Here is a 21,772-nt window from a genome sequence, read left to right as displayed (position 1 = left end):
AGGAGAGAGTGGCAGAGAGATAGAGAGGCAAAGTGTAAGGAGCCCAGAGCTTCAGCCAGGTCTTTCATGTAGGTGCTGGGCTCATTATCTGGGCCATCCTCCACTGCTTTTCCAAGCACATTCACAAGCAGGATCAGAAACACAGCAGTGTGGACTTGAACCAGAGCTCTGACATCAGATGCCAGTGTCACGGGCAGGATCTTGGCTCAGTTTGCCACATTGCTGCTTCTCCGGACTGAATTCAGATCGTTCACTGCATGCCTGCAACATTGTAGGTGTTTTCTGCTATTATCAAAATAAATTATAATATCTCTCCTTAGGTCATTTAGTTTAAGCATTTTGAAGACATTTAATTTCTGGGAATTAAATTTGGGGAATGGGTGATGAAGACATTCTTAAAAATTCAGTCAGGTACAAGCTTTGGGAGAGGGGCTACAGAGTAGCAAATCTGGTCAGCCACTATTTTATTCTGCTTTTGTCTTCAAGAATACTTTATTTGAAGGACTCAGAGAGAGAGAAACGGAGAGAGGTTTTTAACCTAAAGGTTCACTCCCCAAATGGCCGCAGTTGCTGAGGCTGAGCCAGGCCAAGGCCAGGAGCCAGAGGCTTCATCTGAGTTTCCCATGTGGGTGGCAGCAGCCCAAGCACTCGGACCATCTCCCCCTGCTTTCCCAGGTGCATTAGCTGTGAGCTGGATTGGAAGTGGAGCAGATGGAATTCTAAACAGGACTTGAACTTTGTATCACAGGTAGAAGCTTAACCCATTGTACCATGATGCCAGCCCCCAGATACTTGTTTTTATCATAACAGAAATGGTACTGGATTTTAAGTCTAAAGATCTGGACTTAACTCACTCTCCCTCTGCCAAATGGGAACCAAGATCTCTTTTTCCATCTTAAGCTACTTAGAGCTGGATAGAGGGGTTGAAAGAGAACTCTTCCTGACCTGACATGATGGTTCAGTGGCTAAATCCTTGCTTTGAATGTGCCAGGATCCATACAGACACTGATTCATAACTCAACTTCTCCACTTCCCATCCAGGTCCCAGCTTGTGGCCTGGGAAAGCAATAGAGGATGGCTCAAGGCCTTGGCAACCTGTCTCCTGTGTGGGAGATCTAGAGAAAGCTTCTGGTTCCTGGCTTTGGATTAACTCAGCTGTGGCCATTGTGGCCACTTGGGGAGTGAACCAGTAGATAGAAGATCTTTCTGTATCTGCTTTCCTCTAAATTGGCTTTTCCAATAAAAATAGATTTTTCTTTAAAAGGAAAAAAGGGAACTCTTCTTGATTCTTACTTCAGTGTATGGTTTCCTCTTATTGTACTAAAACATCTTGCGGTCTTTCCTCTACCTTCTCCAGCTCTTCTAGCAGTGACTTGAGGACACCCTAAAGTGCATGGATTTCAGAATTTTCTGCACAAAAATAAACTTACATTTTTTTTAGTTATTGTTTTATGTTTTTATTTTTCATGATATAGTTCCTTAGGCTCAGGGATGTCCCCTTCCACCCTCCTTTTCCCCCCATCCTTCCCACTGTTTTCCCCTAATTAAAAGTAACTTGTTTCGATTACTGGGGACAATTTCTGCAAAATATAAAATAAGAAGACAGATATTTGAAATACAGTAAGTCCCTAAAATGTGGACCTTTAAGATGCCCAATTTGCATGTGCTATGACTGGCAGTTCCTCTCCCCCCTGCATAGCCCCTGGCCTTAATCAGGTAGATAAAGGAAAGTTATTAAGTAATTCAGATGAAAACGGGGTGGTAGAAAATGGCAGCCTAGTCATCATTTGGGATTTTCTCAGTTCTGCATACGATCAGTTGTGAAAGTAAACTTTTACATTCTTTACTTTTCTGCTTTTAGTGACAATACAGAATGAAATATACTATCTTTCATTAATCACTAATGAATATAGCACTATATTTATCTGAATGAGTGTTATGGCCCCTAATAGTGTATATCTATGTATGCATTGAATATAACTGATCCACAGAGATCATCATCATTGATTAGTCTTTAATATCAGATTGTAGACAAATATACATCATTAACTAATTCAGTTGGTAAGCATGTGATTTTTATATTTCTTTTTAGGGAATGTGTAACTAGTGCTCTGTGTATCCCACTAGCAAGCCAAAAGAGGTAAGAAACCAAAACAGATATTACCTGGTTTCTGTCCTTTGATTTATGAGCTGTTAAGATCATAAATTTTGTTGTAACAGGAGTTCCACTGGACGTCCTGATTGGACCTGCATTGTGGTGGGTTTTACTTCAGGTTACGTACGTTTCTATACTGAGGTGAGTTGAGTTTTCAGCAGACAGTGAACTCTGGTTGTCTGTAATAGTTGTGCATCTCCCTTAAACTGGTTGGTGACTTCATACTTGTTGGTTGGAAAGATGTTAATGTCTTATGAGGGTGAAGGCTAGAACAGGCGGTGAAATGTTTTCGTAGAACATAAATAGAAGAGTACCTGTTGTTTTCCTAGAAAGAGGTTACCTTTTATCCATGGAAAACTGTTGGGGAAACTGTAATCTCTGCCTGGCCCAACCTTTTTGGTTGAGCTGTGTTGTTGGTGAGAAAATAAGCAAGGCCCTTCCCTGCTTTCTCCTAGAACGGTGTGCTCTTGCTTGCACAGCTTTTGAACGAGGACCCAGTGCTTCAGCTTAAATGCAGGACCTATGAAATCCCCCGGCATCCTGGCGTGACTGAACAGGTATTATAAAAAGCTTTGTTCAAAGTAGCAATGATATTACTCTGAAACATTTTTCCCTTTATTGGTTGGAAGCTTAAAATTATCATTTGTGGAGCAGTTATCCATACTGTTGTATTCTAGAACTACAATCTGTTTGTAATAGAGTATCATCTTTGCTTTTATTTATGAAATATTATGTTTCCTGCTACAATAAGACACTTAAAAAAAAAGAAACAATTTGAGAGACAGAATCTTCATCTGCCGATTTACTTCTCAAGTGCCCATTGCAGCTGAGACTTAACCAGGCAACAGCCAGAAGCTAGGAACTCAGTCTGCGGCTCCCATGTGAGTGGCAAGGACTCATCCACTTGAGCTATTTCTTGCTGCTACACTGAGGTCAATATTGGCAGGAAGCTGAAGTCAGGTGCCAGAGACAGATACTGGATGCAAGCATATCAGTGTAAGTCACAAGCGTCTTGACATTGAAATTTCGAAATTTGCATCCCAGTATAATACTTTAGTTACAAGTCAATAAAAGTTTGTTATTTTTAGAATTTACTAGTGATATAGGCAAAGGTATGGTATTATGTATGTTTTTTTAATTTGAAGTTGTCAAAATTTCCATAGCAGAAGAAATAAATTCTGGCAGTATTATTAATAGTACTATTACTTTTGTAATCATATCAGAAGAGAGACTAAGTAGTTATAGTAGAACTAGTTTATATTTTTTCAAAGCTTTGACAGAGTAGCAAAGGCTCTCTTCAGGTAGCATGTAAAATTTTAGTATCTCATAGTCAAAAAATGTTAAGTAGAGCCACTAAAACAAAGCATTGTGCTTGTATTTGCTTTCCAGTGAACATAAAGCCACACAATTTCACTACTTCCAAAAGACTTCAGGTAAACATAAATTTTTATAGACAAATATAGATTTCAGTTGCATGATATATGGGACAAGAGCTACAGAAAAAAAACTTATTTAGTAAGAAAAACTAGACTAATATATTAATGTCTATGAAATTAATTAGTAATAAAGCAACACCAACTTAATTGCTAACATATATGGATAGAATAACTGCAAGTTTACTGAAGGGGAGTTCAAATAAGACAACAATAAGAGAAAATGTAATTGAGTATGTGAGATTTGAGCTAAGCATTTGAAAATGAGTATAGAATTTCATTAGGCTGTGGAAAAATGATATTAAAGATATATGCCAGATTTCGCAGATATGTTTAAGTTAAGGTTCTAATGTGGATTGAAGCCTTTGGAGAGCTTTAATCAAGAGGGTGGTTTGATCTGCATATCAGTGAAGATCACACTGGTAATGTGGAGCATGATCGTAGAGCAGGAGTGGAAGCAAGAAGCTAAACTGAGTGTCTGCCATGGAGTACTAGTTAAACACTTCTGGGTACATGTAATTGAATACTATATGGCACAACAAAAACATTATTTATCTGCTGAGGCACAAAAATACCATCGACATGATTAAATAAGAAATATGGTGGTATAGCAGGGTAAAGCTACTGCCTGTAAGCCTGACATCCCATATGAGCGCTGGTTTGTATCCTGGCTGCCCCACTTCCCCTCCAGCTTCCTGCTAATGACCTAGGAAAAGCAGTAGAAAGAAGATGGCCCAAGTGTTTGGAGTCCTATCATCCGTGTGGGAGACCTGGATGAAGTTCCTGACTGCTGGCTCTGGCCGGCCCGGTGGGGAGTAACCCATGCACTGTTGGCTTACTCCCTTTCTCCTCCTGTTCTTCTTCCTTTCTTTTTTCACTCTTAAGATAAATGTTATAAAATTCTATACGTGGTATAATTTCATTCAAACTTATATTAATAAATTTAAGTGTGTACATTGTTTGGGACTTCAAGTGAGTTTTCTTCTTCCTGTTTTTATATATTGTTTGTACCATGACTAATTTTTGTGAAATTGCAAATTTTTGTTAACCATTTTTCCTAAAAGCATTATTCACCACGTATAAAAACTCATATTGAGAATTTTGAAGTCTGTCCAAAAAGCATTCTAAAATTGATTTTCCATTTAATTGTACTGTTTGATTGCTTGCCTCTGCTTTGTGTTTAGTCATAGGGTGTTTTATATTCCCGTATTTTGGCATTCAGGAGTCAATAGAAATGCTTATGTGGCATGTCTGTTTAAGAAAATGTGTTGTTTTCCACTTTGTAAATAGAATGAAGAGTTAAGTATCTTATATCCAGGTGCCATTGTGACTATTGATGGATTTAGCCTTTTTCAATCACTTCGTGCTTGCAGAAATCAGGTAGCAAAAGGTAATTTTTTTTTTGCAAGAAATATTTATCTGCTGATGTTTGTTTTATTTAATGTGACCTGTTTATAGAGTTAAATATGTCTTCTAAGTATGTTTTTCAAACCAGAGCTAAAAATACCCTGCTGCTGCAGAAATGAGAGTACTTTATGATAATTCTGCATTGTTCTACTTACAAGGAGAAAGAAGCAAGTGTGTGGGGGGATAATTTTTTAGTAGGCAGTACCAGCTGGAAGTCAATATCAGCTCCTTTATGCCCGTTTGGAACAGTTCTGAGTAGAGGAAAGCAGGAGGTCTGTATGTATGAAACTCCATTGTTGTTGACTTAGGGATGAAGACTGCACAGTCAAGAATTCTGTTATTACTCATAGTTTACATTCTGATGCTATCTTTGGAAAAGAATATTGCATTTCACTGTATTCAGTGTTTTCATAATATTTACATTACTCAAATTTAACCTGCCATAAGCTTCATTAAGAACATTTAAAATAATTCAAAGAGATTAGCAATAAGAGTTCTATTAGTTAAAAGAAAAATCTAAAATAGCTAATTATGTAACATAAGGTTGGTGCTATCAGTGATTCACTTTTTCACCATTTTTGATTTTCTGTGTAAGATCATGAAGTCAGTTTATCTCCTGGGAAGTTAGTAATCCCTTTAGTGCTGATTGTAAGAGTTCTGATTATTTAGCCACAAATTGTTGCGGTATTTATTTCTGCTTCCAAGGTTTTCTTTTCTTGACTTAAATTTTATATCTGTAGTTTTAGAAAGTTCTGTTTTTGTCATATGCTTATTAAAGTTTTCCAGAATAAACAGATTTCAGTAGCATTCTAATATGTGATATGGAGGTTGTGCATGAACCCACGGTACGAGGTGATGGCTGTTGCTTTTCCTTCCGTTACTCACTAGATGGAGGGACTGAGGTTCAAGAGTGGCATTTCTTTACACATTTTGACAGTGCTATCACCTTACCGTTAACATGGTCCGTTCATGTCTGGCCCCAGTTGCCTAGGTTAAACATCTAGCTGTATGTGTGCTCTGCCATGGATGTCAGGGTTTTAGTTTGTCAGTGAGTAAAGGCACCAGGTGCTGTACCCAGAGGTTCTCCACTTCAGGGTTTTCCTTTTTAAATACTCCTGTCAGTTTAAAAGCCTCTTGTGATAACCCGCTGTTTTAAGTGTAACCTTATGTGTATTGTCTTAACATAAATAAATCTTAGTTTATTCCTTGTTTTCATTGTTTTGGCTCATAAGTTGAAATTTGGAATAATGAATTTTTGTGTTTTATCGTTTTTGTAACACTTCATTTTTTCTATTATAATTTAGTTTGGATTATCTACTTTTTCTCTTTGACAGCTACAGCATCAGGCAATGAACACATACAGCCACCACCCTTGGCTTATAAGAAGTGGGGTTTACAAGATATTGACACTATTATTGATCATGCAAGCATTGGTAAGCCTTTCCAGTTCAAATTTTTGCAGTTACTCCTTACACCTTTTGATGACCATATCCGACGTGTTAGAAATGAATAGTTACTCTTACCTGAAGAAATGCATTGCTTTAGAGGGACATTTGAAAGTTAGGCTTATGTCTTTAAGAAGCTGTAACTATTCTTCTAAAGAATTTAATATCAACAACAAAAGGATTTTGCAGTTTTAAGCAAGTTACTATTTTATTTTATTTTTATTTTGTCCATATAGTGACCATGTACGGTCTTTTAAAAAAATCTAACCTTTAAAGGAGAACATAAATAAAAGCAGATTGCTTCTTGCAGCTACCTTTTGAGAGCTTATTGTATTAGGTATTAAGAATATAGAGATGGATAGGCTTGATCCCTGTTATCTGGAAATATGAAATTTAATTTCACAGTTCCTACAGTAGAGAAGTATGCCAACCATAGTGGTAGCAGAGGAGCATGCCCCTAGCATTGAGGAGATGAGAGAATAAGAGGTTGATTTCAGTCTAAAGTTGAAAGAGTGAGTAGAGGTTGACCGAGACAGCAAGCGCAGACAAGGATTCCTAGCCAATGTGTACGTAAGTGTCGGTAGAAGTGCATAGTGTGCCGAACAAACAGTGAGTGGCAAGGCGAACTGACAAGAATGAAGTCCAGTATGTAGAGAGGAGCCAGATTCTGAAAGGTCTAGTATAACATTTGGGGGAATGTCTAAATATTTCCATTGGGAATTTTTCTCCTAGCAATATAGAGAACCATTAAGGAATTCGGAGCAAGAGAACCTCTTCACATTTGCCTGTTAAAAAATTGACTTTAGTGGCAATATAGAGACTGAAATGCAGGAGCCACGCACAGAACCTGGGGCTGTTACGAAAGCCATAGTCATCTGATTAAGAAGTAATGAGTTTCTCTCTGCTGTCCATACCCACAGTGTCAGGATGCAGTTAAATAGCAGAATGATGGAGTTATGACTGCTTCTGAAGGACTCTGCTATTGTAATAATATAGAGGAAATCAGTGGGGGGAGGCAGTTAGGGGAGGGGAAATCCCAGAGCCTATGGAACTGTATCATTAAAATAAATTTTTTTTTTATCATGAAACACTGTCATGATTTTCATCCTTCATTTTGTTGATACGTTATATCAGGTTTATTGATTTGTGTATGTTGAACCATCCAAAACTCCACACATTAATGCCTTCTTTTGTGTCTTTTTCAACTCAGCACAGTTTTTTAAAGGCTTATTCATGTTGCTCCATTATTAATGTAATTTAATATTGTATCATATTTTTGGAAATTTAATAATAGAATAAAGCCACTTTGCTTATTACAGATTAAAAGAAAGTAATGTGTTTCTGAATTAAGATAATAAAAATGTGAGTGGAAAGGAAGAAAATGTTACTTGAAAATACATTTTTGCTTAACAATATAATAAATGCTTGTCAAGAAACTCAAATACTACATAAATGTGTAAATGGAAAAAGAAAAAATTCCTTCTAATTTATACTATCCAGAGATATATTGGCCTCTTGACAAATATCCTTGAGGACTTTCTGGAGTTGTGTGAGTGTGTGTAAATTCATATGTAATATGTATTTCTTTGGGGGCTCGGCAGTGTGGCCTAGTGGCTAAGGTCCTCGCCTTAATCCCATATGGCCGCTGGTTCTAATCCCGGCGGCTCCACTTCCTCTCTGTCTCTCCTCCTCTCAGTATATCTGACTTTGTAATAAAAATAAAATAAATCAAAAAGAAAAAAATATATATATATTTCTTTGTATAGACAGATGTTTTCATAAAATAATTTTATAATATCAAGTATTAATAGCCTTTTCTCAATCAGAGTGTCACAACCAGCGCTTTTCAGTTTTTCTAAAGGTGCATTTTATGCGTTTTAAACCTAAGGTAGAAGATAGGTGGCACACTTGGAATATGGCAGTTAAAAGGAGGTGTACTTATACACAGCGAAACTATTAATAAAGATTAGTTCAAGGAGGAAGCCTCAAGCAATAGTACACTGTCTGAAGTTTTTTCTTTTTTTTCAAAGACTTAGTTTTTTTAATTGCAAAGTCAGATATATACAGAGAAATGAGGACAGACTGAGAGAAATATCTTCCCTCTGATGATTCACTCCCCAAGTGAGCCGCAACGGCCGATCTGAAGCTAGGATCCAGGAGCCAGGAGCTCTTCCATGTCTCCCACACAGGTGAAGGGTCCCAAGGCTTTGGGCTGTCCTCAACTGCTTTCCCAGGCCACAAGCAGGGAGCTGGATGGGAAGCGGGGATGCCAGGATGAGAACTGGCGCCCAGATGGGATCCCGGGGCTTGCAAAACAAGGACTTTAGCTGCTAGACCACCGCGCCGGGCACATTTTTTTTTAAAGATTTATTTTTATTGAAGAGTCAGATATATTGACAGGAGGAGAGACAGTGAGGAAGACCTTCCGTCCACTGATTCACTCCCCAAGTGGCCACAATGGCCAGAGCTGCACTGATCTGAAGCCAGGAGCCAGAAGCCTTCTCCAGGTTTCCCACACTGGTGCGTTGGGCCGTCCTCTGCTGCTTTCCCAGGCCATAAGAGGGATCTGGATGGGAAGCGCGGCTGCCGGGATTAGAACCAGCCCCCATATGGAATTCCGGCATGTGCAAGGCAATGACTTTAGCTGCTAGGCTACTTCATCGGGCCCCTGTAGTTTTCTGAACAGCCAAGCTTATAAGCATTCCTAGGCCTTACAAGATGAGAACAAGGAGTAATTCCAGAACTTGATGACAGTTAATGGAATCAGCGCCTTGTAAGCAGTATGACCAAGGGCCGTAGTGATGTTTCAGGGAGACAGCAAGGGCAATAGAGCCCTGACTGTTCTCCTTTCCGTCTTTGGTCTCCTACTGGGGCTTACTATTGTGTAAACCAAATAGGAATCCAGCATCGTTTGTGCACTTTGCCCCCTGAGAGAGAGCAGCCAATGAAAGGAGGGATGTGCGTGCTCCAGAGGGGTTAAGGCAAAGTGTCTGCCATGGTCTTTTCACTGCATCATTCTTACGTGAAATACTCTGTAATTCTTTATCAACATTTCAACATGTCTTTTTTTTTTTTCCGGTAACATAAATGTGCTGTGAAATGATACCAGAATGATAGGCCAGCTGGTTATCACACTGCCTACCACATTCTGATTTAGCTCCCTGATAACACATCTGGGAAAGCTGCAGAAGATGGCCGTGGTACTTGGGTCCCTGCCGCCATGTAGGAGACCCCAACGGCATTACAGGCCCCTGAGTTCAGCCTGACTCAGCCCCAGCTTTTTCAGGCATTTGGGGAGTAAGCCAGTGAATGGGAGATTTCTTTCTGTTTCTCCCTCTCTGTAAACTTGTCTTAACTGCAAGACCAAATGCCTGCCCCAAAAGTATCTCAGTCTGGCTTAAGTGGTGAGAAGGCATATATATAGTTGGAGTTAAAGATTGAAAGCACCCATCAGCCATTTTGTTAAAATAAATTAAAATTCTGTTTTAAATTTGGTTCTGTTTACACCCAGATTGTCCTCTGAATATTTTGTGACTTATACTCCCTTCTGTATTAAGAGAAGCTGTTAAATTTTATTTATGTTCATATGTCACAGCTTTTTTATCTTGGTCCATCTTAAAATGGAAGTGAAACAAAATGTTAATGATCCGTAATGACAGTATTGTTTAAGTGCATTTAAATGATGAATTTTTTTTCTTTTCATTTATTAGGAATTATGACTCTGTCCCCCTTTGATCAAATGAAGACTGCCTCCAATATTGGTGGGTTTAATGCAGCAATTAAAAATAGTCCTCCTGCCATGTCTCAGTACATCACCGTGGGAGCCAATCCATTTACTGGCTTCTTCTATGCTCTAGAGGTATGAATTTCATCACTAATTATAACAAACCGCTCTTGACTTTTCAGCTTATGTGTAAATTAGATATGATCAGTTAGCCTTCTTAACTCTTCAGGTTAATTAAAACCGTTCTAAAGTCACTGCGAAGCAAAGCTCTTATTCCTGAAGCCTAGAGTTTTTGGGCAGCTGAGTTGTCTTCACCTGTTGATGTGTTAGTCAGAAGCTCAGTGTTGTTAATGTTGTCAGACGTCCAGGGATATGAAGGCATGAGAAATTTTAAAGGCCAAAGAAGCTGCCAACTATAGTTTGATGTACAAGGTGAAAATTATTTCCTAAAATAGGGAAAGATTAAGTGTTAGATTTGGCAGCTCTTACTTCTCACTTACAAAGAAGCCGCCTCAGAATTGTCCAGACTGTTTTTCTATTTTTATTTGAAAAGCGAAGGCAAGAAATAGAGGTGGAGGGATGATCTTTTGTGAGTACATGAGAAATCCTTAATGCTTAGCCCAGCTAGAACAATGGTGTCTTATTACCCTCATTTAGGATTTATTTTAAAGTAAAATAGACTGATAATGATTTTATTTTTAACCTGTAGTTAACATTTTTTATTGCTCCTAAAATAAAGTTTTTAGTGTGCCCTCTGAAAGAAACTGGAAGTACTGCTAGTCCAGGCTTTACAACCTTTCAGGACTTTTTAATGTAAGCCTTGTTTACAGAAAACGGTCAGCATGGACCCACACATGCCTTATTAGGTAGGACACAAAGATTAGTTACTCCTCACTAAGGTATTGAAGATTTCTCTGCACGCCCCTCCTAAAACTGTTCTGCACCTCAGCTGTTGACATATGCCTTGTTAGAGTTATAAGCCAGTTTAGACTATCCTGAAATCTGCCAAGTTCAGCAAAATTATGCTTCAACATTATAAACTGCTAAATACTAAAATGAGGATAGACACGAGACAGCTGAATAGTACCCTATAGCCATTTTAAGGTGTATAGAAGCCGGTTGTATATAAACTAAAATCGAAATGTCAATGAAGTAGTCGCAGGATGTGGTTAAGAACTTGCATTTTTTTTAACATATTGGTTACTCAATACCATGTCAAATAATTCCATAATGTTGTAAATTGTTATTAATGTTATGTTGGGGCTTTTAATTGATCGGGATGATATTCTGCCAGCTCTGCCCTCAGACCAGAGATGATCTCCCCAAGTAACCGTTGAATGTATCTGGACAATAAGATGCTGGACTCTGTGTTTGGTATACGCTTGCAATGAAAGAATCTCAACTGAATATGATCTGTAATATTGCAACAAGGTGGAGGAATCCACCATGCGGGGAGGGTTGGAGAGGGGTTGGGGGAATCCCAGAGCCTATGAAACTGTGTCACATAATGCAATGTAATTAACAATAATAATAATAATAATAATAATGATGTAAGCCTTGTTGAATGTTTATTTGTAAGCTATTAAGTCTTCTCTTTCAAATGTTCTGCTTTTCAGGGAAGCACACAACCATTATTATCTCATGTTGCATTAGCAGTTGCAAGTAAACTCACTTCTGCTTTATTTAATGCTGCCAGGTAATTATATAACAATTAAATTTAAAAATCTGTGATCTGTATCTAGCTTAGTTTTAACATACATTTGAGTGTTTACACTTTAAACTCTAAAAGCCGCTCTACTTTTATTATAAATTTTCTTTCTTCTTAGTGGTTGGCTTGGCTGGAAAAGCAAGCATGAGGAAGAAGCTGTCCAGAAGCAAAAGCCGAAGGTTGAACCAGCTACCCCATTAGCTGTAAGGCAAGTCTGGAGCACTTCTTAAATTGTAGTATTAATTAATTCATGATTTTCAGTGTTCTTATTAATTGACTTGTTGACCTCATGAGCTGTAAGAACTTTTGATGGTCATTAATGTGAAGAATGATTTTCTAAAAAAACTTTATTTATTTATTTTGAAAGTCAGAGTTCCCGAGGAGCTAGGAGGAGACGGGTTCATTCCCAGATGGCCGCAGTCACCCACAGCGGACCGAGCCGAAGCAAGGGGCTTCTTGCCAGCAGGGGTGGCAGTAGCTAAAGCACTCGTGCCATATTCTGCTGCTTTTGCCCAGGTCATTAGCAGGGAGCTGGATGGAAAGTGGAACTGCTGAGACACAAGCCAGATCCCAAATAGGACGCTGGCTGCGTCTATGCAACACACCAACCCTTTGGTTTGGTTTTTAATCATTTTATAATGCACCTAATAAAAGTACCACCATGAAAGAAAATAGAACTCCTCCCTTATAGATATTCTTTGCCCAAATAGAATCAACTAATTATTATTAAAATGTATTTTATCTTCTAAGACCTTTTTCATCTTTTTAAAATATATGTATTTTATTGTAACACATCACATATCCTACATTCAGCCAAGAATCAAGAAATTAGCCACAAGGCCCTGTAGTTACAACAGTTTGAACATTGTGTCTCAGGGCCTTCTCTCAGAGAGAGTGCTCTGGTCCGTTTTAATTACCTCCTTACTTTTTTTGCTCACTGTTCTAATGAGGTTGATGATAAGCCATATACTTTAGAAATAACTATTTAGCTATTTTAATTTATGTCTGAGAGGTAGGGAGAATAAGATTGAGACAAAATTCTCATCCTTAGTGGGAGGTAGTGAGACAGAACAGAGAGAGAATTCCTGTCTACTGGTCCACTTCACAGAGGCCTTCACTGTTTAGGATGGGCTAATCCAAAGTCAGGAGCCAGCTACTCAACCCAGGTCTTGATCCACATGGGTGCTGAGAAGAGTTCCTGGTATCATTACTGCTTCTCAGGGTTGCCCTCAGCAAGAAGCTGAAGTCAGGATAAAGTGGAATTCAAAACCAAGTGTTCGGATACAGGATATGAGTATTTACACTAGCGTAGACTAAATACCCACCCTTGAGATAACTGTTTAGGCAGAGAAAGGTTTTAATTCTGGCAAATTATATCAGTGCCAGCAATTTATGCCTAAAATAGAAAAGAAGTGACTTGAAACAAAAATTTGAAGTGTGCAAAAGATATCTGTGTAGAAGCAACATATTATATAATTTAATTGATAGTGAGGGTCTTCTTTTTTGTAACAAGTTTGTTAAGAAAAAAAATAGTCCATAAAAATATAAGGGGAATCTGTATAGAAACCCAACATATGACTATATTTTTATTTTATTGCTTTCAGTTGCTTTAGATTGCAGGTGGTAGGTATGATCAGCTGTTAGGCAAGGTTCATATTTCTTTAGATAAAAATAGATGTGACATTTTATTTATGCATTTCATTGTTGTTGTGCATGTCTGCAGATTGGAACATGATTTGAGCTTTTTGTTTTCTTTTTTATATCAGATTTGGACTTCCAGATTCTAGACGCCATGGTGAAAGCATATGTCTATCTCCGTGTAACACACTAGCAGCGGTCACCGATGACTTTGGCAGAGTCATTTTATTGGATGTAGCTAGAGGCATTGCAATACGCATGTGGAAAGGTACTTCCTTACAGAAATCTACAGAAAGAAGTTAATTCACTTTTTATTAAGAGTTGAGCGATGTTATCCTTCAGCTTCTGAATAATGTTCATTAATCCTTCAGATTTTTCTAACAAAATGAACTCAGATTGGTAACACTTGGCCCCAGTGTTAATTGATCATTTAAGTTTGATCACTCACAGACACTTAGAACCTCCGCCTTATGCATTTTCTTTAAATTGTCAATCGTCATCATCAATTTATTAATTCAGCTACAATCATTCTTCTTCACAAGGGCACTGTTGAGCCAGATGTTCCCAAATTAGAATGCCATGTCCATCAGATTCAAGATAGTAGAATGTAGCACACCCATCACCCCTGATTATATCTACATATCCATGTGCTTGGATCAATCCACTTAGTTTATCAGTAACTATGGCACAGAGTTTCGTTTAGCTGCTAATAAATCGGTGGTTTGATGTCATTATCAATTACCATGGTGTCCTAAGGAACCCCACTCAATGATAGACCAGCTGCCCTCTTGGGTTCAGAGAAGAAAGAGAAGCTACCTGTCAGTCAAGTGTACTTGGCAGAACCTACCCACAGTTTGTCATCTTTATGTACAATTTAGTAGCCAGGACTTAGTTACAAGAGACTGAGTACATTGTCCACCTGAGTTTTAAAAAAAAAGTCCCTGAATAAAGAAGATAATGAGAGAATATACTCTTTAAAGTCCTCTGGAACAGAACTTTTCAGCAAAAACTGTGAAAACCATGATGAAGGTACCATCTTTACAATGTGAAAAAGAGTAAGTTTGAGGATATCACATCACTCCGGACCAGGTTGAGGCCCCTGTCACCTTCCTGCCAAACAAGCTGTACAGTGACAGGCTGAAGTAGTCTTCATCTGTTGTTTAAGTGTCTGTAGAAATAAGAATACTGCTGACCATCCTCATTTCTTGGTGCCTATCTCCTAGACAACATCAGAGGTGAGAAGGTACAGCTGTACCAGTTTGCCCAAATCCATGTTAGTGCTGGCCTTATCCTGTCTCTGCACTTTATGCAGGTTTCTTTTCCATGTGTGCTAAAGATGGTTGTATCAGTTGTTCATGAGAGGGATCATCTTAAAACTGGAAGAAAGCATTAGCTATTGCTTTTCTTTGCTCATGCAGGAACTTTCTTCACTTTACAGCACGTTGTTTTCCCTCTGTTAACCGCCAAGGGGCTTGAATAGCAGGAAATCAAGTTGGGCATGAGGGAAGGTAGTGTGTGTGTGTATTTTAAGTAGACTTTTAACTGAAATCCAAACCTGGCCATCTCCCCTAAATATTTTTGAAGTAAGGAATCTTTTAGTAAGAGGGAGAAATGGAGATAGGAGCAGGTAGCGATACTCAGGAGTCTTTAGTTTTGTCTATTAAAGAAAATGATCTGAAGCAAATTAAGGGTTGATGACAGATTGAATATTTACTGTATTTATTGTTAACTTGTCTAAGATATTTGATAGACAAAGGTAGTGCTCCATCACTCTTCTTTTATTCCCAGGTGCTTGGGGAGACTGCTGCTGAACCTTGATGAATTGGCTAATTACCTTCCCCCTTCCTCTCTACCCAAGGCTACCGTGATGCACAAATTGGGTGGATTCAAATTGTAGAAGATCTGCACGAAAGGGTGCCAGAGAAGGTGGACTTTTCTCCCTTCGGAAATACTCAGGGTCCAAGTCGAGTAGCCCAGTTCCTTGTGATTTACGCCCCAAGAAGGGGCATTCTAGAGGTGTGGAGCACACAGCAGGGACCTAGAGTAGGAGCTTTCAACGTGGGAAAGCACTGCAGGTAAGTGGCAGGTCCTGGTGTTTTGCTAGCTACAAAAAGAAATACTGGGATGCTTTTATTAAAATAAAGCTTTTGTTACAACTACTCATTAGGCTGCGAGTTGTTGGGAATTTAATGTTCTTTATTATGGCTTTTTCTTTGAGTGCCTCATACATAATTAAGGGTGAAGTACTTAATAATAAAGAAATGACATTGAAAATGCCATCATTGGCTGTTGAATTAGGTCGCTTATGTTGTCCAGGCTGAAAAGGAGTTCCTTCAGATTCCCCTGCTGATGATGTTAAATGAGCTGACTGGTTTGCTGTTGAGTGTAGGCCTGACTCTGTCTTGAGTCCTGCTTCACATACATTTTCGTATCAACATCTATTTGCCTCATTAATGCTCCTAAACTGGTAGTATTATAGATGTCTCTAAACTTGCAAATCTGTAGTGTTCTCTAACTATAACAAAAACTCCTTTTGATATTTCTCTGTTTTCTAATGTGTTGCCATGTTGGTATGTGATTTCCTTAGGCTGCTGTATCCTGGCTATAAAATAATGGGCTTGAATAATGTTATCAGTCAGAGTTGGCAGCCACAGACTTATCAGATCTGTCTTGTGGACCCCATGTCTGGAAGTGTGAAAACAGTGAATGTTCCTTTCCATTTGGCACTGAGGTAAGGCTTACTGAATGTCTGCCGACTGATGTTCTTCTGCTAACATTTCCTAATCTCTAGGAACTGTGACTTGTTTTATAGCTATTTTGTTCTTTATTTTATTTATTTATTTTTTTTTTGCCTTTCGACTGCTACCTTTAAAGTTAAATGGGAAGCATATAAAGGTGAAATGGGAGTGAGTCTTAGTTAGAATGAACGCATTTGACATCCTGTGAAAATGTTATATTTATTGTTTTAGTGATAAGAAGAGTGAACGAGCCAAGGATATGCATTTAGTGAAGAAACTATCAACTTTATTGAAAATGAAATCTCCCAATCTTGGTAAGCATCCCTTAAGTAAAAATAATTAAGTATATTGTTTTGTCATCTTAAAAGCAATAAAATATTCTGAATAGAGCAGTCACAATATTTAAATGCAGGCAGGCGTTAACGGCATACCACTGTGTCGGACACATTATTGGAGGGCTGGGTTGAGCCCCAGCCATTCCGCTTCCAATCCAGCTTCCTGCTAATGAAGCCTGCGAGGCAGCAGATGATTCGCAGGTGCTTGGGCCTCTGCCACCCACTTGTGAAGCCTGGTTGGAGTGCCAGGCTCCCGGCCTGCGCCAGCTCTGGCTGTAGTAGGCTTTTGGAGAGTGACTTTGTGTTTGGAATATACCTCTGTCTCTTCCTTACACACATTCATTCTCTTTCCCTTTCCGCCCTCCCCTCCCCCTGCCCCACCTGGTACTCTGCCTTTTAAGTAAATGAAAATAAATATTCAATGTGTATATAAATGCATCAATGAGCTATTAAATAGTTCCTTTTCAAATGAGATGAGGTACAAGTAATTACTTTTACTTTTTATTGGAATTGTGCAGTAGAAGAAAGAAAAAAGTATGCCATCTTAGAGATGTTGAAATTTATAACAAAAAAGAATCATATAGGAAAACCCCACAATTCTTTGGACTGACAGATAATGCAAATATGTGAATTTATTTTAGAATATTTTGCCAATATATTAAAAGTGAAACTTTTAATTTTGTGTTCATAGATTCAGTTGAAACAGAAATAAGGGAATTGATTCTTGATATTAAATACCCTGCAACCAAAAGACAAGTAAGTGTATTTAATATGTGAGTTGTTGTACTTAGTAGCTATTATACAGATATCCATGATTTTAAAAAGTTTTACAACAAAAGATGTCGGGGTCTTCCGTCCCGCAGAAGAATTCACCCGACACTCCAGGTTCTATATCTTGAGGCACTTTATTCTTCCAACCAGTCCGTTTCCCAGCCAGTCGACTCGACTTCTCCCTTTTCCTCCCGTTTGTCTCCGCTTCATTTCCCCAACCTCCTCGTCACCCCTAGTCTTCTGTCTGTCCGTCCGTCCCAGTCGTACTCTGTCCTCCGTCTCAGTCTGTCCGTCCGTCTCCGTCTCTGTCTTCCTGTCCTGTCCCCCTTTCTTCCTGAAACCGCCACCGCTAAATACAATCCTAGTCCAATCAGCTTAAAGGTCACCGATGCACGCGGCAGGCACGCCAATCATGGCTCTGATCACGCGTAGCACACGCGCTAAGCATGCAGCTACGGGCCAATCAGAAGGCACTTCCTGAAACCTGTGTACCACCACGCTCCGGAGGGAGGAGAGGTCTCAGCGCCATCTTAGGGCACACGTGCAGTGCTCCCGACAAAAAGAAACTTTTAATTCCATTTCCATGCACTTTTTGAAGTACCCTGGTACACCACACTTAAAAATTTTTTTATTTTCCTATTTATCACCAAACAAGACAGATTAAAGTCTTCATGGTTTTAATCTTACTTATCCATTCTTATTTTACCATGTGGATGTTTCTGTTGTCTATCTCTTTTAAGACTGTTTATTATTGTGAATAGGATGTTTATATAAAACATTATTTGGATTCCAGAGTAATGATAAGCATGTGTGTATGACTAACCATCTCAGGGGAGAGACTGCAGGCCAGAACTGAAGGGGCGTGCCTTTCCTTTCTCAGTGTCATGTCCTTCTATCCCTAAGGTAGCCACAGTTCAGAGTATTGTTTCTCTCTCCTTTATAGTTGCATCATTTCTTTGTGTCTCCTTTGAAATATACTGATGCATTTTCTGTCTTTCTGAGCTTTTTATAAATGGCATTGTTTTTTTTAATTCTGATTATTACAATTTATTCCATCTTTACACTATTGTTACACTGATATACAATGAAATCTCTTTGATATGTGGTCCCATGAGTTCTAACACATGTATAAATTCACATATTATAACACCCCAAAAATATTCCTTGTGCTACAGTGAAACCCTAACTCCTGTAACCATTCGTCCCTTTCTGTTCCCTGGTTTTGTTTTTTTCTTTTATTTTCTTTTTTTTATTTATTTATTATTTTTAATTCATTAATTACATTGTATTATGTGACACAGTTTCATAGGTACTTGGATTCTCCCCACCCCTCCCCAAACCCTCCCACCATGGTGGATTCCTCCACCTTGTTGCATAACCACAGTTCAAGTTCAGTTGGGATTCCCCCATTGCAAACATATACCAAACATAGAGTCCAGCATCTTATTGTCCAGTCAAGTTCAACGGCTTCTTAGGTATACCCTCTCTGGTCTGAAGACAGAGCCAGCAGAGTATCATCCCGATCAATTAAAAGCTCCAACATACCATCAGCAAAAAGTTACATCATTATGGAATTAATTGACATAGTAATGAGTAACCAATATGTTAAAAGTAAATGCGAGTTCCTAGCTACCTTCTGTGACCACCTCACTTACATTTCAATTTTAGTTTATACACAACATATAACATACATATACATAACATCATATCATCTTAAATTAAGGCAAACATGTGGTATTTAACCTTTTGGGATTGGCTCATTTCCCTTAGCATTATGGTTTCCAGTTTGGCCCATTTGGCCACAAAGAACTGCATTTTGTTTTTTTTAATAGCTGAGTAGTATTCCATGGAGTAGATGAACCATAGCTTTCTTATCCAGTCCTCTGCTGATGGGCATTTTGGCTGCTTCCATGTTTTTGCAATTACTGATTGTGCTGCTATGAGCATAGGAGTGCATGTTGGTTTCTCATAAAACAATTGTTCTGGCTATATTCCTAGGAGTGCTATTGCTGGATCATACAGTATGTTGATTTTGAGTTGTTTGAATGTTCTCCATACTGATTTCCATAGAGGTGGAACCAGCCTGCAACCCCACCAGCAGTGGAGTAGGGTTCCCTTTTAAATGGCATTGTTTTGTATGTCTTCTGTGACTTCAGTTTTGCCTTCAATATTACATTTATACACATGTATCATATTTATATGTACTGTATTATTTTATGTAGCTGTAGTTGTACCTGTAATTGATTCATTTAACATACCATATCAATTTTGCCTTGGAAATTATTTATCCACTCTCTTATTAATGAACATTAAGGTGGTTTCCAGCGTTTTCTCCATTACAAAGAATGATGCAATGCTTGTCCTTGTACCAGTCTCAGAGTATACTTCTGCAAGTTTCTTTTGAGTTTATACCTAAGAGTAGAATTGCTAAGGTGTCAGCTTCTTTAGCTGTAATAGCTGATGACAAATAGCTGATGATGAGTAGCTATAACAACTGATGTTTTTTATTAGTAGTAGTAATAATTAGTATTAATACTAATAATTAGTATTAGTTGTACTGATTTATATTCCCTCTAGTACTTTATAAGAGTCCTTGTAGCCCCATAGCCTCAGCATCCCATAGTGTTGTCTTACTTGTCACCTTTTCTTAGTTTTGTAGCTATTCCCATGGTAACTGATTGTGATTTCTTTCTCTGTAACTTTTTTATTCACCCTAATCCTAATGCTGCCTATGTCTTAACTCCATACGTTGTTTTATGTCACTTCAACCACCATAGGTAACACCGAACTGCTACTCTACTTTAAGCCAGAACCAGATAGATGATAAATATTTGTTTCCTGTTATTTTATGCCGGAGTCCAGCTCCAGCCGAGAGTTCGGAGCTCGAGAAGGGTGCGTGAGATAGGCGTAGAAAGAAGAAGAGAGAAAGAAAAGAGAGACGGACCACTAGGATTCCTTGATGATTGTGGACATTGTAAGAAAGCTGTCCGCTTTATTTATACAGAAGCAGTACAAAGTTTTCTTTTAGGGGCATTTTGACATAGTTTCAGGGGGGCACAATTTACAACTTCTTGAGAAATGATTGAGGAAGGATCCCACATTCCTTGCTTATCTTGGTTTGCCAGTCTTCATCCGCTCTCCTCAGGTCTGGGCTCTAACCTTGGCGCCACCTGTGACAACCAGGCCCCTACCTTGAATTATGTATGGGTTAGTAAATCCGGGGTCTTGGTGTATGGGGATTACGGGCCATTGGCACTAAAGGCCATTAGGTCAGCAAGCTCACACAGTTTGTTATCTGAACAAGTAAAGCAAGAGTTATAACGGCGGAAAGAATTGTAATTAGCAATGAGCCAAGTTTACTCCATTTAAGTTTCAATTCTGCAATTGACAAGTGAGTGTTTCCAAAGACAATTCTACAAATTGTTTCACCTCAAGACAGGGCATTATCCATTCCAACGTTGCAGCCAAAAATTTATCAGTAGGCAACACATCGTATTCAGTAATACACTCTTACTACAATTCTTATTCTACAACTTATCCATTACTTAATGGGAGAAATACATCAAAAGAGAAAAAACAAAGAGCTAAGACAAAAGGTTCCAAACATTAAGTTCCTCTACAACTGCAGGTTCTACAACCTCATAAGTGATTAAACAATAATCAAAAGTATATCTTTGTGATGTTAGTGAAATCAGCCTATATTTCCTCTAGTTAGAAATTATGAAAGCAGCTAAAGCAACTACAGTTTCTATGTTCTAAAGAGTTGCAAGGACAGGCTAACCCTTAAGGTCACAGTAACTATATTTTTTGCTTTAGCAGGATAGCCTTTAGGGTCCCAGTAACACGATAGCCTTTAGGGTCACAGTAACAAAATAACTTTTAGGGTCCCAGTAACAAGATAGCTTTTAGGGTCCCAGTAGCTATATTTTTTGTCATGGCAGTTTTAACCCATACTCCCATCATTTCCATTAGTTTGTAAAATTCTTATCAAGCCATTTCCCAGAAAGCATGCTAAATGTCCAGGGCAGATTTTATGGCAATGGGTAGGTACACAATAAGGTGTCTGGAAACAGCATGGGCTTGATTGTACTCCTGTGTGCAGTTAAAGGCCCACTCACCAGGACATTATCAGTAACATTAACTCTCAAGCTGATATTATTTGCCAAAGCCATCTCACAGGGGCAAACAATGCCTCAATAGATTACAGGATTCTTAGTGGGGTGCTTGAGTGTCCATGCAAAAGGGTGGTGAGACTGCATCAAGGTGGTCAGAGAGAAATCCGCCGGGCCCTGCCAAACAGCTGGAAGCTCCCTGGGCCCTGCCATGCAGGGAGCTGTTCTCTTCACACCTTTGTGTCATTCACACCTACTGCACGGACCCTGGCATTTCCCCCTTTTTAGTATTAAGCTGAAGGATGC

The 21,772-nt window shown here is 38.7% G+C and overlaps 1 protein-coding gene across 1 annotated transcript in view; it reads left to right on the top strand.

Moving 5' to 3' along the window:
* Positions 1-21,772, top strand: part of RAB3GAP2 (RAB3 GTPase activating non-catalytic protein subunit 2) — a 94,309-nt gene that overhangs the window by 36,457 nt on the left and 36,080 nt on the right. The window contains exons 5-17 of the mRNA XM_012931010.3: positions 2,093-2,140; positions 2,221-2,296; positions 2,611-2,712; positions 4,879-4,978; positions 6,330-6,428; positions 10,151-10,299; positions 11,781-11,860; positions 11,991-12,080; positions 13,639-13,778; positions 15,369-15,585; positions 16,098-16,241; positions 16,480-16,562; positions 17,275-17,339. Of these exons, the coding sequence (XP_012786464.2) occupies positions 2,093-2,140; positions 2,221-2,296; positions 2,611-2,712; positions 4,879-4,978; positions 6,330-6,428; positions 10,151-10,299; positions 11,781-11,860; positions 11,991-12,080; positions 13,639-13,778; positions 15,369-15,585; positions 16,098-16,241; positions 16,480-16,562; positions 17,275-17,339 (1,393 nt within the window). The remainder of the gene's footprint in view (positions 1-2,092; positions 2,141-2,220; positions 2,297-2,610; positions 2,713-4,878; positions 4,979-6,329; positions 6,429-10,150; positions 10,300-11,780; positions 11,861-11,990; positions 12,081-13,638; positions 13,779-15,368; positions 15,586-16,097; positions 16,242-16,479; positions 16,563-17,274; positions 17,340-21,772) is intronic.

This window comes from Ochotona princeps, chromosome 10 (assembly GCF_030435755.1).
Source record: "Ochotona princeps isolate mOchPri1 chromosome 10, mOchPri1.hap1, whole genome shotgun sequence".
Lineage (NCBI taxonomy): Eukaryota > Metazoa > Chordata > Mammalia > Lagomorpha > Ochotonidae > Ochotona > Ochotona princeps.
Note: the sequence above shows the minus strand (reverse complement) of the source record. Positions and strands in the feature narration are given on the sequence as shown.